The sequence below is a fragment of the Papilio machaon genome, chromosome 3 (assembly GCF_912999745.1).
Source record: "Papilio machaon chromosome 3, ilPapMach1.1, whole genome shotgun sequence".
Classification (NCBI taxonomy): Eukaryota; Metazoa; Arthropoda; class Insecta; order Lepidoptera; family Papilionidae; genus Papilio; species Papilio machaon.
Window position 1 is genome coordinate 2,467,543 of NC_059988.1, and position 24,812 is coordinate 2,492,354.

The 24,812-nt window shown below is 35.4% G+C and overlaps 2 protein-coding genes across 4 annotated transcripts in view; one reads left to right on the top strand and one right to left on the bottom strand.

The window, feature by feature from the left end:
- LOC106707867 (putative uncharacterized protein DDB_G0282133) overlaps positions 1-14,406 on the bottom strand; it is a 48,792-nt gene extending 34,386 nt beyond the window's left edge. Inside the window, exons 1-2 of one of the 3 annotated variants that reach the window (XM_014499311.2) lie at positions 14,233-14,406; positions 5,630-5,861 (exon numbers count right to left, since the gene is read on the bottom strand). The gene's annotated coding sequence lies outside the window, so the exon portion shown is untranslated. Of the gene's footprint in view, positions 1-5,629; positions 5,862-14,226 lie in introns of all 3 variants that reach the window. The other 2 variants (XM_014499312.2, XM_045685933.1) reach the window with 2 other exon arrangements.
- Positions 14,407-17,922: 3,516 nt separating this feature from the next.
- LOC123723538 (uncharacterized protein K02A2.6-like) lies at positions 17,923-22,169 on the top strand. The gene has a single exon (XM_045686548.1). The coding sequence runs from the start codon at positions 17,937-17,939 to the stop codon at positions 22,167-22,169; it is 4,233 nt and encodes a 1,410-aa protein (XP_045542504.1). The 5' UTR covers positions 17,923-17,936.
- Positions 22,170-24,812: the final 2,643 nt, after the last annotated feature.

Sequence of the window (24,812 nt, forward strand, 5' to 3'; positions counted from 1 at the left end):
AGTAATAAAATAAAGGCACCTAAACTGGTTTGTTTGCAGTGTGCAACTCCTGGTAAGGACTTACGGAGAAAATGTTTTGTACCACGCTACGAGTTCACAAAAACTGATGTTTCATATGAAATTGTTCGAAAGTTCATTATACCTTCGTGATCGTTTGTAAGTTAAGGGATAATTGATGAAATGATTTATGCAATCTATTTTTACTCTCAAGGGGTACAGTTTCAGCGCGATCATAGATTTTATACACTGCAGAATGCTTGAGAATAAAACATGTTCATGTAGTTTTCCAACTTATTGATCATAATTTTAAAGCTACACGAACTTGCAGTGTGCTCTACTATACAATATTTATTATGCTGATTTCAAGATAATTCCAATTGCTTAACAATTTAAAATTTTAATAATATTTCAACTTATTGAAACAACTTTAATCGTCTATCTAAGACGAAAGTCGTCATACCTTATTCAGAATGTAAGAATTACTAATGGCAACTTTCTGATGTCCTGGTATCCAAGACTATTTATGAGGTTGTACTGTCACTTTGAAATACTGAGTTTAGATTATAACGAAACTTGTTTGTCATATAGGCTCAATGTGGAAGTTTTCTACACTACGGTAATTTTAAAAGATCCCTTTTACGGAGTTTTTATTCTTCCTACTGATTTAATTGGTTAAATTCGAGTCACTCGTTAGCATTGAAATTATTTTTGACATGTTTTCTCTTTTAATTGTGTGAAAGATAACGTATAATTGATCGCTTTTATACCGCAATTTTATAAACAAATTTGAAAAAAGTACTTACACTAATCGAAATCATAAGCATTTTTGCGTGTTTATTTTAGGAGACAAGGACAAAAATGAACCATTCATTTATTATACCTTAAAATACTTATAAGCGTACAGTTTAGTATCTGAATTCTATGCTTCCTTATGGCTATGTCTAGAGGCTGTGATGAAAATAAACAATGTTACTGTGTATAACTTTTTACTTGTACAGTTGATCGAAGGGTACGAAATCGGTAATATCTCGTTATGAGGTCAACGGCTGTGAACATCAGACGTGCTGTAGCCGAGACTGCATTCGATTTGCCGGCTGACGTCCACGGAACTAATCGTTTTGTTGTCTCCTTTCATTATTTCTCTTTGGAAATTGCAACAATATGCTATTATTAAAGTATTTTGCGGTTTAAAAGTGGCCGGGGCAAGAATTGAGCGGTTTTGAAAATTTTCCACTTGTCGTGTTTATAAAATATTAAGTTATATTAAAATAAAAGATATGCAAAAAAAAGGATTGCATAAACTGTGATAAAAATCGTCCTCGACTTTCGAATTTCGAATTTATGTAATTACAGATCAGGCGTACGATGCAATTGAGTGTAATCGAGTGAGCAGTATGGCGCAGGGCGCAGGGCGCGGGCAGCGAGAGTAGGTGTTATGTAAAGCGGGGAACAGGTCCGTACCGCGATGTGGGTCGGCGAGCTTTCCACGGCACCGTGCGGTCCCTGCCCCCGCGTGCCCCACGCCCCACACCTCATGCAACCGAGTACTGCAAAACTTTGCATTGTTGGCATTGCTCTCGTTATATACATTTGTAATTAAACTTTGTCTTACTACCACGATTAGAGTTAGCTGCTTAATATTGGAATTGTTATTGCGATCTACATGTTGTCAGCAAGACAAAACCTTTCAAGTTTAGTTACAAATAAAACGACATAGGTTTAAGTAACACCCTGTACTTTCTCCGGCGGTCTCACGACTAGAGACGAGAAGCGCGGAGGCTAAGCCGGGCCGTAAGTGCATTCACTTGCCCCGACAAGTTCAGCTTTCGTGTGAGGTGTGTCATCGCGATACAATGGAGTCGATTGAAAACTTCACCTCACCTTGTTTACCTGATATCTCTTACAAGGCGATTTCTAAATTGACTCCTTAGGTAAAGCAACGCTATTAGTATAAAGTTGTTATTGTTTGTGCCCTATTAAAATTATCAATAAAAAAATAAAGAGGTTATAAAATACGCACAGCTGAAAAATTAAATCGCGGGCTGGCCGTATATGTTTTGCCATCCGGGAGAAGCCAGGGTCGGTCGCTTGTATACTTTAATAATATTTTTAATCACGCTGTACGAAGTAAGGGGTTAGATTATTTTTATACAATCTTGCGGAAATCTTGCGGTGTTTAAAGTTGCGTCAGCTATGACAATTATGATTTCAGGGTGTTCAACTTCGGTGAAGAAATGTTTACACAACAAATGATAGAAAACTTAGGGTGATCGACCAATAGGAAATGAACTATGAAATTAATTAAGAATTTGTTTCGTTTATGGTCTCTAATCGTCGGCCCTCGATGTCCACTCTGAATAAAGTGGTAAAGCAACAAGGCATTAAAATACTGTCTCCAGATTAGCTTACTTAATATTAAGTAGCAAAATAAGTATGGCCAACTATCTTCTTTTGCGCGAATTGATAATTACGATGTTTTACGTATTTGTATAGATGATATTAAATAATTTTTAGATAATAAGAAATTTGTACCTTTCTGCAGAGATATAGCAACAGCGTTAAGTAGTATGTTTGGATAATAAAACTTTTAAGTTTACGAATAATTACGGGATAGAATTAATTTGATACAATTTTATTGATAGCTAACTTTTCTGAAGTAAAAATTGACTGGCGAGCGTTCACCTGTACTTCGCGACTATTACTTTCTTACATTTTTTTTGTCAGTTCAGCAATCAGCGTCGAGTTCAGTGCTCAAATGTTTCAGCACCCGTTAGTTCGCTAGTCACGTTCTCTTGCTTGCAGTTTTTCTCAAGGTACAAATATAATTCACTATTAATAGACGTAAATAGGTATATATAAAAGTGTTGTGGTTTATGTATAATTGAAATTTAATCAGTCTGAATTGGCCGATATTCCATTTTAACTTATGAAAACTTTTTTCATCGTAATTGCAAAAAAATGTTGTTTGTAGTTATTTTTCTTTTATTTTTATACGAACTTTACCTAGAATTATTTACTTTATACAAAACTAGCTTTTACCCGCGACTCCGTCCGCGCGGAATAAAAAAATGCACACAAGATAAAAAGTTCTTATGTCCGTCTCCTAGTTCTAGTACCTAGTTCTACTACCTCCCCGTCACTTTTCAGCTAAATCAGTTTGACCGATCTTGAGTTATAAATAGTGTAACTAACACGACTTTCTTTTATATATATAGATTAATTTGTTAACTAAGTATGTTTTTTTCATTTTCAATTAATAAAGACTCAGTTATACTTAAGATGAGTTTTATTACAAGCTCGTGTAGAATCACGCAATAAATTGCTAGTTATTACTATCAATTGACAACGTTATTGCATGTTTACGACAAAACTCGAGTTAAAACAAAGCATACGTGATGTTAACACGAAATAGCGTACTATGATTAAGAAAACATAAACCTTCCCACGTTCTAGACCTTTGGCATTGTTCCCCCAAGGCCGCAACGGATGTCAGTCGAAGCCACAGCACCATCACGCGATGGTGACAGCTACATTGATCGCGTGGGAGCAAACTGGTACTAAATTAATATCATCAATCTGTCTTCCAGTGTCGCAATCATCATCCGGCTTTGATTCGCGGTAACCATTATACTATGATACCCATTTAACCATTAATAAGGGATGCAATCAAAAAGATTCTTTACAACATTGTGTTACAGTACAAAATAATAAATCAAGTTTCAGTTACGTGACAAATAGAATCGTTACAGTTGATAAGTGAAAGAGGCGATTGTAAGTCGTTATTACGTTTTATCGCAACGATGTTGTTTTAATCGAAATTGCGATCTAATTTCAGATAAATGAACACTAGTATGTAATGATGTATTAGAGTTTAACGATTCTGTGTAGTAGAGAAAGTAACACCGATTTTCGTCGCTTCGTTACTTAAGTGATTACGACCATTAAGAGCGAGAGTGGTCTTTTTTAAATGTTCTTTTCAAAGTGGAAAAATGAATCGCGCCAAAAATTCAACTCGAAGTTTTACCGACAAACTGTCAATTTACTGGTCCACTGTGAGAACCTAGTTACCCAACGACTATTTTTATGTAGTTCTATAGTTGAGTGGTAGAAAAATCGTACGCCGGGGCCATAAAGAAGTTTTACTTCAAAAATAATCAGAGAATAATATCTAAGTTAGAAAAATAAATACTTGTTTAATTCAATTATGTAAGCGAGATGTGAATATTTATTACCTTTTACTGAATCTTCTTTAAAGATATATCTTCTGAAATTCGTTTTGTCCGCATCATAAGATTATACAGCTAAGTTCACGTGTAAATTCAGCTATCACTCTCAAAAACTCAGACTAAGAATAATAAAGAGCTCAACCGTTTGCTAACCCGGAAAAGCAAATTCTTATTATTACAGTACAAGTCACGACTTTCGAAGGTTGAATCGCAATACTGAAGTGAAAAATCGGTATTACTTTAAAATGTTTTGGAAGTATTTACTAAGTTAGCAAATGATATTAGATATAGCCAAGAAAATTACAACTGAACCAGAATACTTATAATACTACTAGCTTTTACCCGCGACTCCGTCCGCGCGGAATAAAAAATAGAAAACGGGGTAAAAATTATCCTATGTCCGTTTCCTGGTTCTAAGCTACCTGCCCACCAATTTTCAGTCAAATCCATTTAGCCGTTCTTGAGTTATAAATAGTGTAACTAACAAAGACTTTCTTTTATATATGTAGAAGACAAGCTTTTACCCGCGACTCCGTCCGCGCGGAATAAATAATAGAAAACGGAGTAAAAATTATCCTATGTCCGTTTCCTGGTTCTAAGCTACCTGCCCACCAATTTCAGTCAAATCGATTCAGCCGTTCTTGAGTTATAAATAGTGTAACTAACACGACTTTCTTTTATATATATAGATGTGTAATATTTGAAACAAATTGTAGTTTTCGGAATTTACAGACGAATAGATAGAGAAATAAAATGCACATAAAATACTTAAACAATATGTATATGAATAAAAATGTTGATCACGAAATTCCGGTGACATTGGAACAGATTGTAAATTAATGAGCTAACGATTTGTGCGCTCGTGTATTTGATGTTATTCAATCTAATGACACCATGTACAAGCAGAGCAAGGTCACTGTAAACTTGACCATTGTTGATAAAAGCCTTGATAGTGGTATAATGTTTGATTAAAAAAAAAACACGTGAAAATACCTGAATATTTTCAATGACAATAAACAAATAAATATGTAATCCAATTTATTGATTAAAGATTGACATCTAAAGAACACGAGCCTGTTTCTTGCTTTAGTTGAAGTTTTTATTGTTCTTAGAGTTTAGAGAATCTGATAAATCAGTCTATTGGAATTATTTATGATTAAAAATACTATTACTAATTATATTTAAGTGTTCGTTATTTAATGTTGTATTTGGGATACAATGAACAATTATAGGTGCATTCCACTTATTCTACAAGGTTCTGTTCAGGAACATAGGTAATCTACGAAGGTAAAGACGACAAATACAGACCAACAAAAATAGTTGAACAAAAAGTATATATGTATATGTAATAAAATACGTGGAGTAGTAGTAATAAATTCGTAATAATAAGAAAGTTAACTTACCAAGAATAAACCGCCTAGTCTAAGAGCGTGGCCCAATGTTGGTACACTGTAAGACACTTCACTTAGTCAATTGGAAACAGTTTAGTTTCGGCAGTGAGTTGTTTGCGTTTACAGTTTCACAACCCTATTCGCACAGACACATGGCGAGCGCGAGATAACATTCAATTAAATATTCGTTATATTTAATGTTTTCTTCTCACTTATCACAGTAACCGATAGCTCCGACTATGATCTGCAAAAAAGAAAGAAAAAGTTTAGCAAAAGATGTAAAGTTATTCAATTATAATAAGTAAAGAATGCTTTAAGTTACTTCAAAAAAGGATTATGACTACCCTGCTCATATGTCCCGCTGGGATAGGGTGAGCATTACTGCGCCATCAAATAACATTGTTTCTTAAATAGTTAAGCCTACTAGGAATGTTATTAGAATTTTTGTTTGGGACACAATAAAATAGTAGAGAAAAATTATGATTGCGCTATGAAATAGTGCCTTAATATACTTAACATACCCTAAAAGAATAGTTCCAATCCTAACTCCATAATTATGCCGACAATGTACAATTCATTAATTGCGAGTCGGTGGTTTACCTTGTCGCAATAACCCGATCGTAGTCTAATAGGCGCTGCATTGAATAGTTTTCTTTAAACAGCGCTACCTACTTATATTGAGCATAAGGTTTTAGTACGGTTTAGTTAATCTGTCATTAATAACGATGTTAAGTAGAATGTAACATACTTATTTCGAATTAAAGTAACAAAGACTGTATTTCTTACTATCATCATGCCAAATTTAAATTATCACTGACGGTGGACACGAACGGGCAGCGCGATGATCACATAACTCGTGAAGGAAGCTAGGTAGGTGCTCACACCGCGATAATTTTCAATCTCTGTATTTTACTTGTTAAGGTAATCTATTGGGTTTCCAATTCATAAGCATACATACAAATCATTCATGACAAAGTCAACAACATGTTTTGTAAAGACTTTCGTCAGTTACTGACTTAAATTTCTACAAATATATAGCACTAAATATCTTAAGTTTCGTCGCTTCGATTATATGAGTGCTATATTACTAAGTATACGCATGAAAAAACTTAATCAATGTATGTGAGGGGACGGATAACCAAAAAGTAAAGCAATAGAAAATTAATATGCGGGTCGGAATATACATATTATCAAAATGTTTTTTTGTTCTACTTAAAAATAAGTTTGGCGATATTAGAGGTCGTTTGGAATCGTTTTTAAACTATGGCCCGTATGACATATCAACAAAATTGATTACTAACTTCAATGTTTTTGATTATTTTAGCCTTTTTGTTTATACCTTAAAATTATTTAACATTAATGTCTCTTTCATAAAATGTTGACTTAAATAATATCTGTGAGAATCGAATGATTGTATTACGTTGGAACGCAAAAATTTGAGTTCTCCTTAATATAAACGTTATTTACGTATGCATTAAAAATGCTACGAATGATTTTTTTTAATTGGTACAGACCGACAAGGTTATCTGAAACGGTGGAGATAAGTCAAATAAAATTATGACAGCACACTAGCGCCCCCTATCAAGGTCAAAAAATGTCACAAGTTACTCTTTGTACTGTAGCTATCATGTCATTTTTTTAATGTAATTTTCTATGTTTAAGTACATTTCTTGTATATATTCTGACAGAACCAACCCCGATAGTAGTCTCTCTCACTGATTCAGATATCCTTGTTTGACTAAAAATGAGAAAAAAACTAGAGAGGTGTCAAGGGACACCCGGATGGAACGAAGTTCCTTTCTATTTATTAGTAAAGGAACCAATGTTTATTCTATGAATAAAAAGCTTAAGTCTTCACAAGAAGTACATTTTATTTCTATGAATTTTCGTTATATATTGTCACGTCGTTGCCATGGTGAAGTAGCGCTCATTCGTCGTTAACATACTTACTATAGCAAAAAGTGTCGTGACAACTTTTCGTAAGAATTTTTTCCGTCTAGCCCCCTTTCACAACGCGCGATAAGGAACTTCGTTCCAATATAAGAAAATAATGTGGTGATGTTGTCAGCCCTGTAGCGTGTCAAAAGTGTCATCTTCACTTGTTTGTATGCAAACAATATAATAATATGCAGAATGGAAATATTCCCAGAGTTAATGTGATAAAATCTGCCAATTTATTTGAACATCTTTTAATAATATCGCCTCGAAGACATTTATGACCTTTAGTATGTTTTGTCGTAAACACCGCGTCCTCTTCGAAACCTGTTTCTTATCGTTCAAAGCTTAGGAATCGTTGTTTTAGAAAACATGTACACAGTCAAAGACTTATAGTAACATTTATTATGAAGATTTTACAGTGAGAAAGAAGGCTTTTTTAATAAACGAAACAGTTAGCACGGCTATATACATATATGTCGGTCCATACATTTTATTATATCGTGGTATATCTGATTGGTTCTCAACACACATAAGTAAGTTATCATATCATTATTTCATAATGATAAAAATTATTTAAGTGATTGTTAATGCCTCACTTTAATGATTAATAGCTCGACCAGAGGAACGTGTAACTGGTTGTACCACCAGTATTAAAGGAGATACTTTTTCATAGTTGGATTATACTTGTAATCATTAAGTAGACATAACTCTAAACATTCAATCAGAGATACAAGTCTTGTGGTCCATTATCAAATAGAACTATAATCAAGATTTGTTTACGTCGCATCTGCCTTGCGGATGGATGCACTAATTTCCTACTAATTCATACTTTCGCTGACATGTCGTAAATAACGATTGCATATATTTCGACATACAATTTTGAACCTTATGCTTTACGAGTTTAGAAGCAATACTGCTTGATTTTTTTCATCTCTGCATTAAGTCTGGAATGGTCTGCTAGTTGTATGTGATGTAACTTATGACATTTTAACGTTGGACGTATTATTAACATAAAAACCGAGGACGGTTATGGATTGGATGATTATCATTAATGTAAGGCGCGATCGTTTCATATTTAAAAGGTAGCATTGCATCAAAAGAAAACATACCTCGTTTTTGTGTGATATTAGGTGTAAGATAATTGCACTTCGAAGGTTATATTCCAAGATTTTTAAAATTACATTTCCTTGACCTAAATTTAAAATTATTTTTCGAATAGCAGATTTAATTGGTTTTATTGGTTTATAGTTCTATTGTGAGTAATTTAACATCTTAATTTCATAGTTTTGTAACTCGTAACCAATGAATTATTAAATTTGATTTAAATTACTGATGAAATAAATGTTTGCTAATAAATAATTACGCGAAGATGTGCAAGACGAATCCTATTAAGTGCAGATGATCTAAAACAATTGAAAATTCAATGGTAAAGCATTAAGTAAAAGTAATAGTTATATATTTTGTGCCATGAACCATTCTCGTCCTTTCAACAATCTACTATCATTGCAATCCAATTAATCGTATACAAGACATACGACAAACATCGAAAAAATATTTATAAAGTGGTATTTACAAATGGTAAAGACATGTTTGCAGTAAATTTCCACGTGATCACGTGCCAAAATACTGAGCACGCATTGGACCTCGCGCCCGCAAACGAATGTAAATGTCGACCCGCAGAGATGACGGCCTCGTTACGAATTGTTGACCCACTGCTCGATAGTCGCTACCTCACACCGGTTACCGAAAATTCTATTACGCAAGAGTTCGCCCATCACATTAAGTTATTTAATAGTCTAGCAGACATTCTGTTCATATTTCTATTTCTAGGTTGATTTGTTTAAGTAGAGGGAAACGAGCAAGCAGCTTATCTAAATTGACTGGCGCTGATAATAATCGATATTTGTAGGACCTTTATCTAAAATTTAAAATACAAAACAATTTAAGAAAGAATATACAGTCTACGGACTAACTTAAAGTTTAACCTTTGGTTGGATAGATGGTGGAACTCGATGAAACTTGGCGTAGGTGTAGAGCATAGTCTGGAAGAACACATAGGCTACTAGGTTTTATTTAAATCCCGCGCTGACGAAGTTTAAAAAAGGTATTTTCAAACGAAATAATGGAGGTTAACTAGTCAATAGTAGAACATATTTTAAATAAAAGATTGTTTAAAGTAATAAACATTAAACATTGAAAACATATTAAATATTAACCAATTAAAATATGAAATCGATGTATGATGCGGAAATGTTCAAATAATATGCCTTACGTAAAATCATGTGACTTGTCTTATGATAGCTGCACATGATTTTATATCAACAATCCATTATTACATGTTTATGTATATGTACTTTTTTAGTATCAGCCTACGTTCATGTATACCACTTATTTATTTTAATCGATGCCGATTCAATGGTAAGGGAAAATAATAATCAATAATCAATACATAGTATAAAACAAAGTCGCTTTCGCTGTATGTCCGTATGTATGCTTAGATCTTTAAAACTACGCAACGGATTTTGACGCGGTTTTTTTTAATAGATAGAGTGATTCTTAAGGAAGGTTTGTATGTATAATAAATGCATAATATAGTAGAGAAACACTGATAAATTTAAAGGTTTCTAATGTGAACGCTGTGAACGTTGTGTATAAGGACATTCTGTAGTAGGTATATTTTGCATTGCACCCGTGCGAAGCCGGGGCGGGTCGCTAGTTAATTATAAACCGCGACTATGAAGGCTTGTTTAAAACAAAAACACGCGACCAAAGTAGATAGATCTGAGTAGACACCATGATAATTTGTAATAATGTACTTAAGTAAATTTGCTACCTTATGTTATAATGTTTGTTTAAACTCATAGAGTATGAAACGTTAGTTAATATTTGCAATACGTTAGCAGTATGGAAAGCTGTGAGCTGAGTTACGCAGCGCTGTTTAGTAACATGATTTGGAGTTAGGCGTTAGTCGGCAGTCGGCAAGTGTGCGCGGCAAATAGTTGCGTTTGTCCGAAATACCTCGGCTGTGGAGTGGAGGTGCAACGCGAAAGTAAGCGGCCGGGACCGGTCCGCGAAGGCCGACTGGCGAACGCCTTTGTCTAACACCGAACACCAAGTTATGAGCGGATGCGGTAATAGTAGCAGGTTTTTTTCGTCTCAGTCAGCCAGCGACAAGAATATCGACTTTTCTTCGCCACAATTCGTTTACAATTAAATATTGTTATTGTAATTCTACGTCATTTTTTTACTTTGCGCCCGCTAACCTCTAGTAACTTATACCATACGTAGCAATGCTTCGGCAAAAACGCATACTGCACCACTCCTACTACCTTAACGCGTGCACATTCCCTCTCACTCCCGCCACTACTAACAACATCCTGTTGTCCTTGTTTAATTAAAGTATCCAAAAAAGACAAGTAAGTTGTTAGTAAATAAAACAGGGGAGCCGATTATACGAGTATTTGTATTGGATGGCGTCGAAGAACTTCAATATTTGCCAACCTGTATTTGGCAAACCAAATAACATGGTAGGTAAAACAAAGCAAAATACTAATCTTATTAAAGTTTAAGAAGCGAGTTTGGATTTTAAATATTTATCACATATTATTTTTCTTCTTTATTGACAAGTTTTTATTAGCGAACAATGTTTTAAATTGACAATTTATGGTAATAAATTATGGACGTTTTTAATAATTCTTGTTGCTAACCAGTAGCTATGGCATTGTTTTGTCAATGACCGGTGCTTCGTAAATTACCTGTGATGTAAATTGTAAGGGGTGTGTTTTATATTTAGTACAAATTATGTGAGCTTATGATCGAAGTAAAATTACATTTTAGCCTCTGTATTTCGGTAACTCTGTCAAACTTATTGGTTATAAAATTTAAGTTTATACAGCTTAAATTTTTTTATAATATTTCTACATAAAACGACTTCGTAAAAGAATAAAATTATCTGTGATGCAATTCGATTATTTCAACGCACAATAGAAAAAACTGTGTTATTGCGTTTATAAAATAACAAAAGTGAAAATAATTAAGATAAATAGAATGGCTCGAATGCCTCGATGATGTCACACGTCGGCTTTCATGAAAGCGGCCTCTGACCACCGCCCCGCGCCCCGCACCCCGCACCCCGCGCTCCCAACGGCATGTGACATCAATTACATTATAAGATTATGTCAATATAATGAATATATTTGTAGAAAGGTGTAAGTGTAAGTGTGCAGATGCAATTGAGGTAGTTCTTTTTCTCAAGTTACAATTACTCTATAATTACATAAGAAAGGTCTAATACCATTAAGATTAATAGAGGTACACTTTGACGATACAATGTTTAAATTAGGTCAAGTGATATTATCGTTGATGACATTAGTTACTATATATGTACATATTTTTAAAATCCATTGACACAATTAAATACCATAAATATTTTTTATTGATAAAATAGTTTGCACAATACGTATTTTTCCAATTTTATCATTTTTTTCCGTATTGCTAATAAATAATGCTTGTACGTTATTATGTGTAAAAATTTATGATTATGAAACTGAGATAATGTGCGGAATTTATGAAACAATCGTTTTTGACAAAATGTAATGTAATTTAAAATTACCAAAAATTGCCTCATATATGTTAAGAAAGAATTGTGTTTCTTTTTTTTTGTTAATCTTGTAACGATATTTTAAGTAAAATTCTATATTAAATGTATGGATACACAAAATAAGAAATATGTAAATTAAGTTGATGGATAGATTATACTCTCAAAAGTAAATTTTAGCAATATTATAAAAGCGAATGTTTATTGTATATATTAATGTCATGTGTCATAACTATTCAAAGGAATATATCCGCAAACGTGTACACTTGGTCACGTTGTTTATATATTATAGTTACATTTTATGTTAGTGTAAATCATACAACTTAGCTACTGTCACATAACTATGTAAATTTTTCACTTTGTTAATGACTAAGAAATGATAAGTAAAATAATTGAATGACTTAATTTAATACCAAAAGTTTTTATAATGCAACAGACTGTAGTAGACGCCAGCAACAACAAAATCTGTTGCACGAATGGGCCGACTCGCCCATTGCAATACCACGACAACATAGAAGACTGGCGTGAAGTGGAAGTAATTATGCGTTTCGTCTAATGAATGTGATACTGGAGACTTTCCCTTCTGACTCTTTTCTTATAAGGAAAGGATGAGAAAGGGAAGGAGATGCATATGAAGAGGAAATATACTCTTTTTGTGCGTCTCCTCCTTCGTCGATTAAAAGTAGGCAACGCATCTGTAATTGCGGATGTCTATGGGTAGCGGCCGCTTCGCCATTTCGGCGAATTCAGGTGGCCGCTTGCTCATTTGCCACCGTGTAGTATAAAAAAAGACAAATTAAAATGTAACAAATCGTTAAGTTTTCTTGCATTAGTTTCGTTTTCGTTTTCATGACAGATTTGAAATGACTCGGTTTATTGGCCTTGTTACTTGTCTTTTTGAAAGTTGCGAACATTATTAAATTACCGTGTTAGTGCAAAGTAGGAATACTTTACAGTATTCGTAATGAAAGAGGAAGTGTAAGAGGTACGCAAGGATCGCGTCAAATGGAATTGAAATCTGTATTTAATTCTGAACGTATTGTTTTCAAACATTCGCGAATATTACAGCAATAATACTGGCTGTGATAGGCAATGACATCAGGTGATATATTTTTTAATTCTCTATTGTGATATCGTCCCGTCAAACAAAATTAACAGCGTAATCAAAGCAAAATTAACTTAAATTAAATAGTAAAAAAATTACGATTTTTTTTCATTAGTACGAAAATAAGTAATTTCAATACTTAATATAAAATTTTATTAAATACATTTCATTTAGCACGGAATTTTATCATAAAACTTCAGATTTATAGAATCTTTTTGTAAACTTGTTTCGCGTCTCAAGTCCTGCCGGAAATGTAAATAACGCTGGCGTTCACAGGTAGGTAGCCTTTCTCAGACAAAGAAGTAAAAAATACATTTTAAAAGATCAACTTTATAATTTCATTTTTGTTTTTTTTCTGATTTTTTTACATATGTGTTTTCATTTTGTTAACTGAATCTTACCAGATACTGTAAAGATATTACTAATAATATATCCATAGTAATTATTAATTAAATGAGTTACTTTAGTTAATAATAGTAAAATAATAAATAACTCTGTAATTTGTTACAAATATCAATAAACGAAATGTTATATTTTTATCAAAAATTAACAATGACGAGATCTTGTCGCATAGATCTCGTTGAAGTCTTTTCCAAAGACGTTAAAAGTACGAAATGTCTCGAGGTCACTTCGTAGATTTTTGTACATAACTCCAATGTAATTTATTACGAATTTAGTTTAAAGGTTATTTTAGAGATGAAAGTATAAATTCCATATTATTTTATAATTAAATTGAAACATATTGATGAAGATTTTTTCTTCGATAAATTGAATAAGAGTTCCATTCATTTTTAGCCGACTTCATTTAATATATTCTTATTACATTTTACTGTTCATTTCCACTGAAAATTTTACGAATAGCAAATATTATCATCTCGCGTCATCAAGGAGCCGATTGCAATAAAACACGAATGCGGACCTCTTAAGGACTACACTAGAAAGAAATATAATAAGATAAAGTGTGCTTACACAAACCTGCAATATAAGTAACACCGATCACAATAGGCACAAAATCCTTTAAGAATCCTTTTCACTGGCACATGAGATTAATTTAAACAAAAAATTTAAAATTGAACCGTTAGTGTGTGTGAGTTTAGTAGCGGTTGGGTCCGCGGTGCGCGCGCGAGTGGCGCCCGTCACATTCTGCACTCGCCTGACGCCATTATTAACCGACTGATTTCAGAAGGTCGTCTCTTTTCCTATTGCTCTTCTGTCCTTAAGCCAAGTAACAGCCGTTATTTTCAAAGGGGAGGGGGGAAGTTATTAATGTTTATGTTAGTGATGTTTTCAATTCTATGTTTAAAGTGAGAGAATACTTGTTTGTATTTGATTATTGGATATTTAGAATGAGTGTTTCTTTTACATTAGATATGATCATTGTTCATTAATTTATACTGCAATTATTTCGAAAATACTATGCTACTAATGTCGCTATAATTTTGTTTTACTATGATATATATGTATTTAATTACTTTTAAAAAGTCAGTTGTGTGACATTTTAAACATTTCATTCAATTGAAAGATGCTGAATTTCAATACCTCGGCAGTACATACAAATGATAAAAATCTTAAATGGGCAATACGGCTCGTGATATCTTTCATTTCTGCTTTTTTTATTATTAAATAAAATATCTCGCTAGAGATACCGCTACTCAAAACGTAACCTATTAGATTTATGGTTACTATAAATATTTAATAATTCATTGGTCAGACTTATTACAACAGAAATTAACATTCACAGGAAGTTTAACAATAGGGAATTGATTAAAAAAATTGAAACCGCGGCAATTGATTTGCTAAAGTAAATGTAGAATTAGTGATGTAAATATAAACAATTCTATTCGTCCGTGAGTTTCTTTGGTCGTAGTTTTGACTTAGCGTTTGGCAGGTGATACAGTTTGCTGTAAAAACTTTCATGGTCAAACAATACTCTTTCTATAATCTAACCTTTAGAAACAGGAAACTAAATTATATAATCAATGACCAAACGACATCGATTATTGTCAATGATTTTTATTAAAGCAAAGTTTTTGTTATTTTTTTTTTATTTTTAACTTTTGGCTGTTTTATAAGAAATCACTCATTTTGACCGATTTCTTAGAGTCTCGTGTTCAAATATGTATGTATTATTGGAACGAAGTTCCTTATCGCGCGTTGTGAAAGGGCGCTAGACGGAAAAAATTCTTACGAAAAGCTGTCACGACACTTTTTGCTATAGACGAATGAGCGCTACTTCACCATGGCAACGACGTGACAACATATAACGAAAATTCATAGAAATAGAATGTACTTCTTGTGAAGACTTAAGTTTTTTATTCATAGAATAAACATTTATTCCTTCACTAATTAATTGAAAGGAACTTCATTCCATCCGGGTATCCCTTGACACCTCTCAAGTTTTTTATAATAAGTATTTGAATATTGTAGTATTTAGTATTTTATATGTTTTAAGCAGTTTTAAACGTTGAAGAAATATTTTACAACATGACTCTTCAACTTACCCGCATTATATGTAAGTTACGATAGCAAAAGCTCGGCAGGTACAAGCGTGTTATCGCCGGGGGAAATACTCGGAATTATAGCTGATTACGACCCCTCCAACTGAGTCCGTTGTAACTTGCGTCCGCGCATTCTTATGTTATTATTATTACGGAGATAATGAATCCCCTTTTGTCTCAGTTTTATTAACAATGCGTAATACTCTATGAGTAAGAAATTAGTGTTACCCGGAAATATAGTTTAACTAAGTTACTGATTTCGTTTATTCTAAGACTTTTCACTTCTTTTTAATTAGTACCAATTTTGAAGGCAGTACATGAAGGTGTGTTTTTATTAGAGTTTACTGTATTGTATTTTATGTGTAAATATGATTCTTAATATGATGAATTCATATCGAGTTGAATAATTAAACAACTCGAAAAAGTTTTGGAAATTTACAAATGCCATTTTCGCCGTCAACATATGCTTAGAACTTTTGTTATGGGAGTTTTTGTTTGATTTAATAATTTATTTTGATTAGTGTTAAACTAGTAACGAAAAGGCTATTTTAAAATAAAATCCTGGAATACGTGAATGCAGAGTTTTACTATAATGTTACGGTACTTTCCATTTAGAGATAATTTTCTAGTAAATACTTTTAAACGATGTAATATTCCTTAACGATGCAGTAGTAAAGTGTTGTAACTATTAAGATAAATAATTAAGGAATGTTATTTGGAACACGAATAACCGTGGGTTTCTTATACTCGTACAAAATCTCTCCTTAAAACATATTGTTATCTCTGTTTTGTCAAAGATATAGACAGGGATGACGATATTTTTATCCATATTTTGGTCTCGGAAACCAACGGTAAGTGAAATTATCAAGCGTCCTAAAATCATTATCAGTGAGATTGTATTTTAGAATTTAGGTAAAAAAACGATTTCTTTTTGTACAAGTTTTGACCTGCAGGTTACTCGTGATGCTGAAATTTAATTGATATTTTACGAGAAAGATAAAGCTCTATTCAGATTATGTACACCTGTGTAAACCCTAAATACTGTTGCATACTTAATGTGTGAAAGCACAACAAACTTATATTAGAATTTCTAATATCATCAAGGATGTATATTAGCGAAAGCATGTCAATAAATAGAGCAGAGATTGTAATGTAGACAGGCAGGAAGTGTTTAGGGCTGTGAGCAAGTGGGGCTGCCGGCATCAGTGGAGCGAACACGCCTGTCACTGGGTCGGTCACTTGATCCGCCAGGGGGCGACACCGGAGTGTAATGTACTTACTTGTCTTAAGTCCTTTCTTAAGACGATGTTTATAAATCGAAGGCCAAACGATTCTGCGAATTTAGTCGTATTTATTTGTATTATTTTCCGTAGTGGAGTGACAATATCTTGAGGCTTTTTAAGGTTCGAAAATAATTCAGTCTTTTTTTTTATTTTACATCATTTCGTACTTGTGTTTATGTTCCAAAAACGGCAACGATATGCATAACAATATAACAAATAAAAGTGGATTAGTTTTGTTTATTTTTCACTTAATTGTAAGTTACGACAAGCCCTAAGTTTAATACACTATAAATTTAAATTAGATTAGATATAAAAGGACTCAGCTTAATGTGAGAAAAGTAAAAACTTTATTGAGACATAAAGAAACTTTGTATCTGTTAAAAAGAATATTACGAATTACAATTTATGACAAGTCTACTGAAAACATTATCCTTTGAGTTTTTAAAACTCATGAACCAGAAAAAGGGTCTTAATTATGCCCAATACACGTTATCGATGCTTATAGACTGTTGTATATTAACACGCTGTTGTTAACTTCCCCTGTATCTCTCTATCTTGGAGCTAGAATTTTATACACATCAAGATTTCAATTTGGTTAGATATTACACTAATCTATGACGAAGAAAAATAAAAATTCGTTCCATTTGACCAAGATAGCAAATTTAAATAAATCCTGGCTTGTGTTTTAGTCTTTTTAGTTATATTTATAGGTAGTTAATTATTTTTTATGATAAATTTAATTACTTGTAAACTAAATAATACACAGTTGGTAACAATTTAAAAAGTTAAAAATGGCACAATTTATATCTTAAAATGCATCAAAAATTGGGATTAATTTTAAGTGACATTTTCTTGAAGTAGCATTTACCTTTGTAATTGTTATGTATGCGCATGCACAATGCATATATTGGAACGGTCGGCTGCGCCCGACCGCTATGTCGAAGTGACGTCAATAAAGCAGTCTGCACTAAGCAAGCGTTGTTTTAGTTACTCCTACACATACTTATCATTGGCGACGAGAAACCAAAGTACCCGCGTAGTGAATATTTTTTTTTTTTTCAAAATGTCTGTTGGACAGTTTGGTGTTTTGTCTTGTTTCGATCACTGTGAACAGACGTGGAAAACGTACAAGAGTCGCATAACGCAATGGTTTATTGCTAATGACATAAACCATTTAACCGATGCGACGGGAGTAAAGCGACGCGCGATATTGCTAAGTGCATTCTCAGAGGGTACCTATAAATTAGCATCGGACTTAGCGTTGCCGAAAGAGCTGCAGCAGGTTCCCTACCCGGACATCCTCGAACTATTGGACGCCCACTTCACTCCGAAGCGCGTCGGCTTCGGGGAAAGGCACAACTTCTACGCGGCACTACAGCAGCCCACCGAAACGTTTACTCAATGGGCGGCTCGGTTGCGGGGGCTCTCCGCACACTGCGAGTTCAGCAACCTCGAGGAAGCTCTTCGCGACCGCTTCATTATGGGCATGCAGCACGGGATCGAGAAGGAGAAGATCTACGCCAAGGATCTGAGCGGCCTGACCCTGGCAAAGGCCGTGGAGTTGGCGGAGAACATTCGATGCGCGCGGGCGGGCGCCGCCAGCGCAGCCGCCGCGTCTTGCAGCAGCGCCGACGTCGCCGCGCCTTCGGATGCGCTGTATAAAATCGGACATTCCAGTGCTAGTGTACAAAGTGCTACTGAAAGTCGGTCGAAAAAGGTGAAGTGTTCCGTGTGCGGTTATAACCACAGGTCGGTAGACTGTCGTTTCTCCAACTACACCTGCAAAAAATGCAATCGGAAGGGTCATCTCCAGCGAATGTGCAAAAGAGTGAACCAGGTGACGTCAGCGGTGACGAATGAGTCAGACGAGAACGACGACGACGGTGAGTGTTTTCATATCCGATCTTTTAAAGGGGAGCCTATGGTGGAGAGTATCGAGTTGAATGGGGTTAAATTAAAATTTGAAATAGATAGCGGGTCCGCAGTAACCGTTATTTCAGTTAACACCTATAGACGGCATTACAGTAAAACACAATTGTTGCCAACTAGGAAAAGGTTACTTGGTTACTCGGGGGAAACAATTCATTGCCTTGGTGTTATGACCCGATCGCATATTTCGTATGGAGGGCAAACCCGTAATTTAGACGTATACGTGGTACGTGGCGGGGGCCCGGCGCTCCTCGGTAGGGACTTTATTTCGAAATTTAATTTACAGTTGGCTCCTGTTAATTATTGCGACTCATCTCTGTCATTAGAAAAGCTCCAAGCTCGGTTTTCAAAAACGTTTTCGGATACGTTAGGTAAATTTAATAAATATAAAATCAGGTTACTTTTAAAAGAACAGTCGAGACCACTATTTTTCAAAGCCCGTCCGATAGCGTTCGCTTTGAAAGAGAAGGTTACTAAAGAAATCGACAGATTGGTCGATCTAGGGGTATTAAAGCCAGTAGATCATTCGGAGTATGCGTCGCCTATAGTGCCCGTGCTAAAGAGAAATGGCTCCGTGAGGATATGTGCCGACTACGCTGTGAGTATAAATAAACAGTTAGTAGTTGACCAGTATCCTTTGCCTACGGTGAACGAACTGTTTTCCAAATTACATAGTGGCGAACAGTTCACAAAATTAGATTTATCGAGTGCGTATAATCAGCTTTGCCTCGACGAAGAGTCGCAAAAGTTAACGTGTATCAATACACACCGGGGACTGTATCAATATACGCGGCTCGTGTTCGGTCTGTCCTCCGCCCCGGCTATCTTTCAGCGCGCCATGGAGACTGTACTGTCGGGGCTAGAAGGCGTGTTGTGTTTACTCGACGATATATTGGTTACGGGCAGAAATAGGGAAGAACACTTGGCGCGATTAGATTCGGTGTTGCAGAGACTCGAGGAGGCTGGATTGACGTTGCAGAAGGATAAATGCGAATTTTTCAAAGACGAGATTAGTTACTTGGGCTACGTGATAAATAAAAATGGATTGAAAAAATCGCCCGAAAAGGTGAAAGCGATTGTGGAGGCACCTGTGCCGACTAACGTCAGCCAGTTGCAATCATTTTTAGGGCTGGCCAACTACTATAGGAATTTTGTGCCCGGCGCATCATCTATACTTAAGCCCTTATATGATTTATTAAAAAAAAATAATAAATGGGAATGGTCTCAGGAGCACGCGAAAGCGTTCGTTTTAATAAAAAATAAACTGGCGTCGGATTTAGTGTTAGCGCATTTTAATCAAAACGCTAAACTTATCTTAACGGTGGACGCTTCTCCCACTGGTCTCGGGGCGATATTGTCGCAGGTGGGGGACGACGGCGCTGAGCGGCCGGTCTCGTTTGCGTCGCGCACGCTCACGCCCGCCGAGAAACGGTATTCGCAGATACAAAAAGAAGCGACAGCGATAATATTCGGCGTCCGTAGGTTTCATCAATATTTATACGGCCGTACGGAACCCTTTATTTTACGAACTGACCATAAGCCATTATTATCTATATTCGGTCCGCATAAAGGAATACCGGAAGTATCTGCGAATAGATTACAAAGGTACGCAATGTTTTTAGGCGCGTACAATTACAACATAGAATATGTTCGTAGCGCTGATAACAGTGCAGATTATCTGTCGCGCGCGAGCTTGGCGAGTGTGAGCGAGTGCGGCGCGGGGTCCGCGGAAGTGGGGCGCGCGTCTTGCGCAGACGCCGCCGCGGCGCTGTGTGATAGGGCCGCTTACGTTTGTTTTGTCGTCGACGGCTCGTTACCGATTACGATTGGCGAATTAAAAAATGCAACATCGCGCGATGTAATTTTTCGGCGTGTTATAAATTATATTCTTAACGGCTGGCCTAGTAAAGAATCTGATTCCAATATTAAGCCATATTTTTTGTGTAGGAACCAGCTGTCATTAGAAAATGGGTGCTTGATGAGAGGTCATAAGGTCGTAATTCCGGAATCTTTACGTCCAAAAATTTTGAACGAGTTGCATTCGTCACACTTAGGCATCGTTAAAACCAAAGCTGAGGCTAGATCCAGGTTTTGGTTCCCGGGCGTTGATGACGCAATCGAACGGCTGATAGGATCGTGTGAGATATGCAACCGGTTAAGACCTTCGCCACCGCGGACTAAGTTGGCACCGTGGAAGTTCCCACCGCAACCATTTCACCGTTTGCATATCGACTTCCTAGGTCCGCTGAATGGTCACACCTATCTGGTTGTCGTCGATGCGTATACTAAATGGGTCGAAGTGTACGACATGAACGCTAATTCAAATTCGAATGCAGTAATAGAACGTTTACACGATTTCATGGCACGTTTCGGTCTTCCGAAAACTATCGTTAGTGACAACGGTACATCATTTTGTTCCCAACAATTTTTAAATTTTTGCGCGGGAAATGGTATCACTCACCTAACGACGCCGGCATATCATCCTGCTAGTAACGGTCAAGCGGAAAGTTCAGTAAAAGTTATAAAAAAGGGCATAAAGAGCAGCCTTTTAGCTAGCCGATCGGCGAAGGAATGCAAATTACGACTCTTAAAATTTTTACTTGATTATAGGAACTCTGTTCACTCCACCACAGGCCTTTCTCCCGCCGAGTTAGTTTACGGGCGAAAACTGAGGACCCGATTAGATTTGATTAATCCTAGTTCACCGTCGTCTTCGTGCGTCCCCCTTGCTGAATTTGTAAACAAAAAGCAGTGTTCGCAAATTGAAGCGCACCGAGGCTGTAATAAACAATTTTTTAAACCGGGTGACCAGGTGTTATATAAAAAGTTTGCAGGAAATAACAAATTCACCTGGCATCAAGCAACTGTGTTAAAGAGACTCGGAAAAGTTTTATACGTGGTGCAAGACAACACTTCGTCTATTAAAATAAAAAAGCATAAAAATCAATTATGGCTATACAAAGGAGACGTCAAGGTAGACTCGTGGGACTATGACGATATAGGCTCAGAGAGTCCCACATCGTCGGTGTCGTCTGAACAACCAGGGTTGGCAGACGCGGCTCAGGACTCCGCGGTCGTTGGCTCATCGCGGGGGGAGGATGAGGAGGCAAGATTGCCTCCGGCCACGCCACCGTTCAACCACCCCAACGTGACGATTACTAGAGGGGTTAGACGCCCCAGGCTCTCAGACGAAGAAGTATAGGGTTATCTTAACTATGTGTTGTGTCCTATTAATGTATCTATCTTTTTATGTCTCTATGTATTGGGGTTACATTCATTATCTAAAAGGGGAGGGGTGTTATGTATGCGCATGCACAATGCATATATTGGAACGGTCGGCTGCGCCCGACCGCTATGTCGAAGTGACGTCAATAAAGCAGTCTGCACTAAGCAAGCGTTGTTTTAGTTACTCCTACACATACTTATCAGTAATTCAATATTATCGACACAACTCAATGAAGATAAAGTTTTAAAGAAATAATATTCAATCCTGTTCAAACTTGTTTACAGTTTAGTACTCATTCAAAATGTACACAATAGTCGCCGTTCACTTTTCGACGTTTTACTGTATACCTGAGTTTCTGAATGATACAGAGGGAAAGTAAAAAAATAGAACTTCCACGAATTGTGATGCTGCATTGAGTTTCGATGACGTCATAGTATACAAAAAGCTTGCGCCTTAAATAAGCTGATAAAGAGAATGGTAGAAAGCTTTGCTGCTTGGTACTCAAACAATTGCATACATGAGGGGAAATGTGAGAGCATCACATTCCAGGGGATATCGTATTATTACAGCAATTACTTAAATCTTTTTTTAAATCGTCGTAGCGAACTAAAGTAAATAAGATAAGTAACTAAATCTGTGATACATCAATAATCTTTTTTATACGTGCATTGAGAGGCGGAAGAAACTACTTGATTTAATTATCCATCCTTTGATCGTCGGATATAACAGTTGCAATTTTTTTAACATCCTACAAATTTAAAGCGAAATGTGGCTTAAGTTTTTAATGCATTGTACGATGAACTGGCAGAATTTACCTGAGACATTTTTTATTCAATATACGATGTTCAAACTGACCATTAAAATAAATCAAGCTTTGTTAATTAGTTATTAAGGCAATAAACTTTGTTATAAAACTCCAAGACATATTTTATGATTGAGTTCAAATAAATTTGGCAAGTATAAATAGTAATGTTTATTTCTTGCATAGTGAAAAGTTTACTGAATATTACAGGAAATTCACATGAAAATGATTCTCCTGGGGAGATAAGTGCTGAGGGTTCCGGTGTGTTCCTTGGAGATCCCGGAATCCTCTTCTTTTTTCACTGGAGTTTGGCCACCGAGGGGGTTTTAGTGGGTCAAATCCCACATAACCTTGTCTTTCCCCCTAAAGGCAGGGTATCTTTAGCAGATTTCCCCCCGACACCAAAAAAAGGGCTAAAGACATATATGAAGTAACGCCTTGTGTAAAAGCCTGTGTTGTTTAGTATACGTATCTTTGAAACACCTAAACATTGTGATACGAGTCAGTCGTTGTTTGAACTTGGAATTACAATGCCGGAAAAAAATCCCAATACCTTACAACTAAGCTATCATTGTTGGGAAGTTAAATTGTCACTAATCGAGGTTATTTAATAATTACGAGGTTACAAACAAACCGTGACTTGCATATGACGTCCGGTGCATGATCTTATAAAAACTCCGACGACGTTCAGTGAATCCCAACGTATTGGGATGAGTCATCCAACCGCCCCGACTGGGTAGCGCGAGAACGGCTGATATTATAATATTCAAACTTAATGAAAGATGTTAGCTGCAAACGCATGTTTTTCACTTGGGTGTCTGGTGGGCTGGGGTCACTGTAGTTGCCTTATATCTCGCCTGTTCAAAATAAATTTTTGTATTGCCCGAAATTACAAGCCACTATAAAATATAATATCCCAACAATACATATAATTGTGTTGCTTCCATAAAAATTGAATAGGACTATACAAATTGTGATTTTTTTCTTTCCTTCTTTCAATAAACAATCTCGATTACTCATCCCGTGTTGAATATTGCGCATCGAATGAGTCTACGTTAGAATAGAAGAAAATAATTTAATTCAAAGCATGTTATTTACATAACACGTTCATGATATTTTTTAAATAATACTGACACATTAAAAGTATAACGAGTATTATTTTAATACGAGATTGCTAATGTAATCTGAACATAGAACTAGTCGATATTTTCCGTTAATAGTTTTGTTATAGTTAATTATAATTTACGTTATATTAATTTTAAAACACATATAGACGCGTATGGAATATAATAAGTACTAACGTAGTTCTAAGTTTGAAATTTGAAATGCTTTGAAATGTTTTGAAACAGCTTATTAAAGTTTTAAATTGTATTCAAACCTCTTAAATGCAATTTGATAAGGCAAGGAAATGTTATTTTTTAGCTTGAGAAGGAAGCCCTAGTAGTAATTGCTAGGTCCTAATTTATATTTTCTTGCGTCGCATTTTTAAATCCAATAACATGTCAATCGTAACTTTAATACTTGTTTCGAATTAATCCATTCAACTGTAGCAGTATAAAGATCCTTTATTGAATGCTCTTACGATTCAATTAAATAATTTGGGCATCAATAAGTAGACATTCATTTGGGACCCATGGAGACGTCCTTCAGGAAAACGAAGCCCCGTCGTATTGAAATGAACTGTAATTGGCATTAAAATTGGGAAGCAAAAGTTGTTCAAAACAATTCCCACGGTAATTAACAATTCGAAGACCTTTAAAACCCGCATTTGTTAACGAACATATAACAATAAATATTAAATAATGAAGTTGTTAAGT